General features: G+C 37.1%; 1 protein-coding gene across 1 annotated transcript; it reads right to left on the bottom strand.

Moving 5' to 3' along the window:
* Nucleotides 1-2,590: 2,590 nt before the first annotated feature.
* On the bottom strand, nt 2,591-4,633 carry LOC122092650 (pirin-like protein). The gene is made up of 6 exons (XM_042662879.1): nt 4,389-4,633; nt 4,107-4,156; nt 3,967-4,005; nt 3,832-3,860; nt 3,396-3,562; nt 2,591-3,293 (listed from the first exon to the last, which is right to left on the bottom strand). The coding sequence occupies exons 1-6, from the start codon at nt 4,502-4,504 to the stop codon at nt 2,822-2,824; spliced, it is 873 nt and encodes a 290-aa protein (XP_042518813.1). The 5' UTR covers nt 4,505-4,633; the 3' UTR covers nt 2,591-2,821.
* Nucleotides 4,634-8,514: the final 3,881 nt, after the last annotated feature.

Below are 8,514 nucleotides of genomic sequence, written 5' to 3'. Positions count from 1 at the left end.
TTTTTTTTTTTTTGCTAGAATTCCATAGTAGCCCTTTGAAAGGCAAAAATAAAATGATAACTCTTATTAAGCCCAAGATTTAATTGTTTTGTATTTTTCCAATCTGAAGCCCAAGCCCACATAAAGAACTCTCATTTTGAGCTGAAACAGCCTGAAGTGAATTCATATGGAAGCCAGTAGAAAGTCACCAAAATCTGTTTCCATTGACATTGTGACATTGATCTATTTTGGTGAGATTCCACACTTGTTCCAATAGATAACCAGTTGAAGTTGAGGCCTACAATTTGGGTCAATATCGAACCTAGCCCACCCCAATGGTACATATCAATATCATAAATGTTTCTCCTGCATAATACCAAATTATACTCAGATCTCCTGCTGTCAGTCGCTGTTAAGTGAAGAGTTGAAATTACTATTGTACCCTTTTGACTAGAACACATTTCTAATTCATATTTTACCCAAGTCTCTCATTATCCCTAAGACTTTGTTTGGTTGCAAGGGGAATGCAATTTTTTTATGTAAAGTGGAATTTTTTTCTCAGAAAAAATAAATTTAGATGTTTGATTGCAAGGAAAATATATTTTACATGTGAAAAAAATTTCACTTAACCATTTAATTTCTCTTTCTATTTTCGCACCAAAATAGAAAGAAAAAAAAAAAAAAAACCCTACTCTCACGATCTCTCTCTCTCTCTTACGCTACTCAATTGGGTTTATTTTGACTAAAAGAATTTGGGTTTGAGTCAAATTGAGTATTATTGATCTGTTGAGTTTGTTTTGACTAAAAGACTTTTAGAATGGGTCTTTCAATCGTTATTACTTGTGATCTATTACTGTTTTCTCTGTGATCATCTTTTATATTATTTTAAATATTTATTTATGCTGCATTCATTTGATATATAGAATGAAATGGTTTATTTTGGTTAGTGATAGAACATAGTATCTAATGATATTTGGTTTGGTTTGGTTTGGTACAAACCTTGAATGACCTGATTCACATAACCAATATAAATTTTGAGGAGCTAGTCTGGATTGAAAAGTACTCTCCCCCCCCCCCTCCATCTCTTTTGAGGGGTTTGTTGGATTATTAGTCTTTTAAAATTTTACATCTATTTTACATTAATTTTACATCCAACAAAACAACTATGCTAAATTAATTTCACTTCACTTATGTTTCAACCAAACAACTCAAAAGGGAGAAAAAAAATTGCTTCACTTCCCTTCCCTTCCCATTTCCCTTGCAACTAAATGCAACCTAACCTCCACTTACCTTCACTATGGAGTTCAAGAAGACTTTCTGCGCACAGGCGAGCATACTTCAACCTGGCAAACTCTCCAGCAGTGCACAACCATCGGCGGTAGCTAACCAGTTGAAGTTGAGGCTACAATTTGGGTCAGTATCGAACGTAGCCCACCCCAATGGTACGTATCAATATCATAAATTCTAACCAATTTCCGGCCCAAATTTGGAGTTGAGGTTTCAAACCCTTAAACCCGCCAACATAGGCTCGGCTCAATCTAGCCCAGCCCAGCAAATGAAATTAACTCAACCTCTCATGGTTATCCCATAACCCTATTTTAAAGGGAAAAGATCTCCATGCCGTGTAAGTGGGGATGCTTTTCCATATCCTCTTGCATTCGTAACATATTATGCTCCTCATTGATTATGTGGGTTTCTTATTGACAAAATCGTTTTTCGTGTAGAAGATTTCCCCTTACCGATCTCGTCAAAAGCCCTTATCCGTTTATTTAAGATACTTTGTATGTTGATATATAAGTCCATCTTACCATTTTAAAAATATCTACAATAAGGTTTTATTTCATATATATGCACCAAATGTACATATCTATTAGGCGAACGTTTCTTGAGAGGCTTCCGATAGATAATTGGAGAAAGTTTTCTTTTACCTATGGAAAAAGAAGAATCCCCTCACCACTAGTGATTTGACCTTATCTTTGGACCCCTATGTCATCATAAGTTCACATCCCCTATTGTACACAGTCTTGAACTCACCCCTCCCTAATCCAATCAAACGAGACCCATGACAATTGTGAGGAGATATATCTTTCATTATGGGTATGCAAAAACTAGGGCTCAACCCAAGTATGACCGCAGATAGAATTGTATGGAGGACAAAGACTCGCATAGCTAACCCCTTTTAACTGGTTTGTTCCCGAGATGCTGCTCTGACCTTTGTGTTTTACCCATCTCTTTTCCTCTTTTACTTATTCATTTTTCTTTTATCACCTTATATTGCCTTCTCTTTTCTTACTTTCTATGCTTCTATCGGATCCACATAGTCGACCCCATTTAGTTGGGATAAAATTATGGTTGTTGTGGTATAGGTAAAGGAAAACCCAATCCTAATATTTTAAGTTAACCTCTTATAGGTTTGAGGCAAAACAAAAAAACAAAAAACAAAAAACAAAAAACAAAAAACAAAAAACAAAAAACAAAAAACAAAACAAAAAACAAAAAACAAAACAAAAAACAAAAAACAACAACAAAAAACAAAAAAACAAAAAACAAAAAACAAAAAAACAAAACAAAACAAAACAAAAAACAAAAACACAAAAGGATGTGCTACCCAAATGCATCTCCAAATTTTGAGGAGCAAGTAGACATTCAAAGGCCATGGCTTTCCTGCTTTCTTTTCTAGTTTACTGTGTTGATATCTGCTTTCCTTTTCTATGTTTCAGATGAAAAATAGAGAACAGTAACACCACTCCACTGTCCATCATCTTGTTTTCCTTCTTATATCACCAACAAAAAACAAATCTAAAATTAGCTAAAAATCAATCCCAATCATGGCTTCTGATATCTAATGCTTGGCCATCTCAAACCCATTTCTGCAACAATCAATATCATCAATGGTCTGATCAATCTCTTCTTGAGTGTTCATGACAAAAGGTCCATACTGCACCACAGGTTCCCCTATTGGTTCTCCTCCAACCAAGATGAACCTGAGGGGCTTAGTAGACTGGTTCCATGCTTCAACACCATCACCTGTGCCTAAAAGAAGAACATAGTGTGCTTTTGTGGGTGAAGACTCTTTACTTCCAAAGACACCTTCACCTTCCAAGACATAGATGAATGAATTCCACATTGATGGGATAGGTTGCAGGAGTTGAGCTCCAGGTTTGAGAGTGAAATCCAAGTACATAGTAGGAGTCCTTGTGTAAATGGCTGACTTGGCTCCTAAGGCCTCCCCTGCTATAACTCTCACTTTGATCCCATCTTCTTCAACTTCTGCAACATCCTTACTTCTTAGTTCTTGACATTTTGGCTCAGTCCTGAGATTATAAACAAACAAATAGATATGATTTAAAGCTCAACTTGGGCACTAATTGCAGTTCTAAGTTTGCATTCATAATGATTAGGGTATGTGTTCTTACATTTTGTGCTTGGAAGAGAGATTGATCCACAACTGCAGACCCTTTTGAGTTCCTTGACCATTAGGCATTTCTGAATGTACAATTCCTCTACCAGCTGTCATCCACTGCAAATCACCTTCTCTTATGGTACCCTTGTATCCTGTGAAATCTTCATGTTTAAGACCTCCCTGTGAACCCAAATACAAAATATTTGAAACCAACCTTCCTTCAAAAACTTAAAACCCTATTGCAGACATTGAAGTTGCAGGAAGCAGCAGTTACTCAATTCAAAAAGTAATCTTCTTTGTACATGGCCCACCCCATTGACCAATTTTTGTAAACTTTTAGTGGGTAACCATTAACAAACCAAACAGATTTCGTTATCTGTGGGATCCAGAAATCAATTTTTTTCATATTATTAATGGAAGCTCATAAGCTGGAAAAAAATGTTATCTACCTGTAACATGTAGGTGACTGTCTCAAAACCTGCAAATAGAGAGAAGAAATCCATGTTAAGCTTAATTTCAAATTTCCCACAAGAACCTGTTTTTATTGAAATTTGGGATTGGAGTGAGGAGGAAAGGAAGATTACCTCTGTGTGGATGGTCAGGAAATCCGGCCGGAGCTGTAACTGAAAGATTCAAATTGAAAACCAAAAGAAATTAAAAAGGATTTGGCTTATTTAATCAATCATCCTGTATGAAAACAAAAGAAAAGGGAGGGAGAACCGACTTGAGAATTCGTCTAATAACAGGAAAGGATCGAAGTACTTGAACTCAAACCTGAAGAAATCAAAGACCCAATTAGCTAATAATGTTGGAATCAATCAAGATTTCTGCAATGTAGTTGAAGAAAACAAACAAATAATAACAATTTGAATCTTTACTTCAACTCAAATCTGAGAAATCAAAGACCCATTTAGCCAAAAGGGTTGGAATCAATCAAGATTTCATAAATGTAGTTGAAGAAAACAAACAAATAATAACAATTTGAATCTTGATTTGTTTCGCTTACCGTCCAATGCTTCGGCGAACAAAGATTCCAGGTGCTTCGCGTTGAGGTAAACACTGCATTTTTCTGACCACAGCTCGGGGTTCTCTTAGAACACTTGAAATCTCTGTTTCTGACATCTTTCCACTCCTTTCTCTCTCTAGCCCAGTTTGGAAGCTTAGACTTTACAGCAATGGGAGTTGTTTCTGTATCTAAAGAGAGAGAGAGAGAGAGCTTCAAATAGTGAATGAATGAGAAGAGTCAGCTCCAATTAATTATTAAGGCTTGTTCCTTCCAGTCTTCTTCTTCTTTGTTTTTTAAATATTACAAGAACGTGATCGTGGCGTTGTAATGATGCCTTTGGGCCGGTTTGTTTAGTGGGTTTCGATGAGTGGGATTTAAGGAGTGGGAGAGTTATACTTATTTTTCGAAAAACACGGTAAGGTTATGTGTTTGGATATAATGGGGTGGGAAATAATTTAGACAACATTGGGAGATGAGCTTTCCCGTCATTGCAATTAATGGCTCTTTTTCTTCATTCCTACAACTGTGTGTTAATCAAACAAGGTTGGGGTGGGAAATTCCAACTTTCCTCCAATTTTACTTTCTCTTCCTTTAACCCTTCCAACATATGGGACCCAATAGTCAAACATTTCCACCCCAAACTCCCCTCTAAACGAATGGGATAGTGTTTCTAGAATCTCAATCATTGGCTCAATGCATTTCTTTCAAGAGCGTCAAAGTCCAGCCCAAACCAATTGGACCGATTGAAATCAAATTGGTAAAGTTTGAACCGAACCGAATTGAGCATTTATGAGTTGGATTTTATAAAAATCGAATTGGGCAGACCAAATGCACCAATCAAAACTGAAAACAATATCAAACCTAATAAAATTTGATATGGGACTAATAGTAATCTAAGAAGAAACCCAAAAACCCAATTAGGGCTGTGTTTTCCCAGAGCACACAGTCAAGGGAGACTGATGGGTTTAGACGGTGTTCATAGGGTATATAAGAGAATAGTGAGAGGGTATTATCAATCATTCGTTAAATAGGGTATAAGTTAAACCGAATTATCAAGACTATATACAAATTGAATGAAATCAAATAAAATCTAATCAGTTGAATTTGATTTCAATTTGAGATTATAAAAATTATTTAATTTCAATTTATACGTATTGTATTGTGAATCGAATCAAAATCAAATAAAAAAAGTTAAACCAAACCAATTGACACCCTTGAGTGGAACACACAACCTTAGTGGGCCCTACAAGTGGAATGAAAGTAAGGCTCATCAACCGTGAATCCATGATTGACTAGGAGTTTGGGGACCAGAAGCAAGAAGTTAGATAAAACTTATAAAAGGAGATCTTCTTGATCTCATCGGTGATACGGTATGGATAGAGAGTAAAATAATTAGAATATAATATAATATCGATATCTTCAAGTAGGGTATTCTAACATAAAACTACAAATTTAAATTTGGGAGAGAGTTCTCAAGCAGGATATTCTATACCTTCTCACATTGATTATTTTATTTATTATCTTTTTTAATAAAAATAATATTATAATAATAATAATTCATGTGAGAAAGCACAATGCACGTCTCTTAGGCTCGGAGAGAATCTTTTCCTTTTAAATTTTTAAGCACATGAGATAATGAATTTTACATAAACCCTCTTACGTCTTTTCAGAATTTTAAATAAATAGGTTGGCCCAAGGAGAGTTTGAGCTCATGTCTCTTACTTGTGAGGCATGATACATGGGTTATATAGAGTTTTTCCTTCTTAAGCATTGCCTTTGGTTTCTTGACTTCCTAAGACATTCTTTGTGTTTGTACATGGTAAATTAGCAGAGATATACTCCTAACAAGCATCTACTTGTTTCATTTCCCTTTTCTTGTGGTTAATTAAACTGAAGGTGTCTAACCTCAAGGGGTAGTCGAGTTGGCAAGGGACCTTCGCCTCACGAAACGTGTGGTTCTGAGTTGAATTCCTCTTACCTCCTTGGGACCACTTATATGGATGTGTTTAGTGTTCTTCACTGTTTTCGGTGAAAGTTGAATGGTTCTTATTCAAACCCTGACCTTGTTCATGTAGTTGTGGGGTTAATATGGGCCCGTGGGACTAGTTAGGCTGGATAATCATCGTTAGCCCCCCCCCCAAAAAAAAAAATTTGGAGGTGTCTCAGTGACTACTGGTTTTGGATGTGCAGGAAAGATACCCATTTAGAAGTCTTAACAGCATCTTCTGCTTCTTTCTGATAGTACTTTTCTGTTCATCTACTGGTTTTGGATGTGAATAAGATGCCATTTAGAAGTCTCAACACAGCATCTTCTGCTTCTTTCTGATGTTCCACAACCTGCATTGATTGATTAGAAATAATCTCTTCATGCATCTTATTATGATGACTCTTATCAGGCAGGTTGATATTGGTAGCTTTTCAGGACTGGGTTTGTTACTGATTCTCCTGGGTCTACTCTTCTGGTAATATAGAATGATGATTATATCTGCTTTGGGAATTCAAAAACCTATGGTTCTCTAAGGCAATAAACTTTGAATCAGTCAAATTGAAAGGAGGGTCCAAACAATTCACTTTCCTTTCCTTCCCTTCACAAAGCCAGTACTCCTTCAACTTATAGTCTAGCAGGTGGATCTCTTTCCAAGGTTTCATTCCTAGTTTCATGGATCACAGCATCTGACTTGAGCTCTAATGGTTGGTGTCTCATACCCTTCAGACAATTCTTATGGCTCCCCACTACATGATAATCAAGATGATTTTCTACTGGCTTTTCCTTTGCCATTTCCTACTTAAAGAAAATACAGTATTTCTACCTGGAGACTGCTCTAGAAGTCGCAAAAGCTCTTTCCCAATTTTGGAAGGAGAGAGTGAAAGCTGTGACTGACCTGACCTTCAAGACTGGAGTTAATGAAGACAATGTCAAGCTTAGTTATTGGAGCTTGATTTACTGGAATGGGTTTTGAATCCAAATCCCCTCAGAACTCTAGGTTTCTATGAGGAGGTGAAATCAGCTCCTAGAAAGCCTCTCCTATGCATACATGTCATTAGCAAAAGGAAAGAAGCCCTTTACAATAAGAAATGAGACCTGTAAGGAAGAAGCTAAATTTTGTTCTATGAGAAGCAGATGAAATATTGAATTAAGAAGTAAGGTCCACTTGTTGAAACGCAACCCTAAAACGATGCAAAAGATAATGGAAAAACAAAACAAACAATGCACACGGATTTTACGAGGTTCGGCAAGGTTGCCTACGTCCCCGATAAGATGAGATCCTGCTTCACTATCAATGGAGAATAGTGTTATAGGGCTCATCCTCACACCTCTCAGTATTGCTTGCATTACAGAGAAAGAAACCCTCGCTACAAATATATAGCGAAAAAACCCTAATCCGGAAAGTACACAATTACCCTCAAATAAAAAATTCGAGCGGGAGCGCAGCCCCCCTACACCCCCTGCTATGCAGGGGGGCCTCCTGCCCCCCTTGCAACCCCCACGGCCCGCTAACCGGCTAGCGGGACCGTCGTCCTGCCTGTCTAGGTGCTGCATCAGTACTCCCTGGATTAAACTGCGACGGAATACAAGACATCATACACCAACACTACTTTGGTAAACAAGAACAAGTCCACAAAAGGAAGCTAAGGATTGTTCCAAGCCACATATAGTGGAGCTCAAATTCCAAAGGAAGCTAGATGAGACAATTTTTCAAACATTTGGTAGGTATAGTATTTCTAGGATATGAAGCCATCAGCAAAGAAGACATACATCAAGCAAAGGAAGTGGAAATAGCATTCATATAAAGAGACAGTACCACTGCGCTTGGGTTGTGATGGTTTGGATCAAGTGATGCCAACTCACTATCACAATAACAAAGAGAACATGATATATATACACATTGCAAGTAGTAAGTAGTACACACCTTCTTATAATCTCTCTCCTCGGTTACACTTACACTTCTAATTGACCATGTGGGTCTTTCTTCTCAGCAACACTCGAGATCTCCCAGTGAATATGGACTTTGTGCATCACAATTTAACAACTATATAGCGCAATTGATGAATCATGATAGCCAAAAATTTCTTGTTCATCAGAAGGTCTCGACTAGCTGTCATCTGCTTTCCCTCCCCCTACACA

The sequence above is a fragment of the Macadamia integrifolia genome, chromosome 11 (assembly GCF_013358625.1).
Source record: "Macadamia integrifolia cultivar HAES 741 chromosome 11, SCU_Mint_v3, whole genome shotgun sequence".
Taxonomy (NCBI): domain Eukaryota; kingdom Viridiplantae; phylum Streptophyta; class Magnoliopsida; order Proteales; family Proteaceae; genus Macadamia; species Macadamia integrifolia.
Note: the sequence above shows the minus strand (reverse complement) of the source record. Positions and strands in the feature narration are given on the sequence as shown.

Excerpts from the sequence above, each read along its gene's own strand:
- LOC122092650 (XM_042662879.1), bottom strand. The coding sequence starts at position 4,504 with ATGTCAGAAACAGAGATTTCAAGTGTTCTAAGAGAACCCCGAGCTGTG. Across the intron at positions 3,861-3,966 it reads TCCTGACCATCCACACAGAG|GTTTTGAGACAGTCACCTAC; the intron begins GTAATCTTCCTT and ends CTCTATTTGCAG. Across the intron at positions 3,563-3,831 it reads CAGTCACCTACATGTTACAG|GGAGGTCTTAAACATGAAGA; the intron begins GTAGATAACATT and ends TTGGGTTCACAG.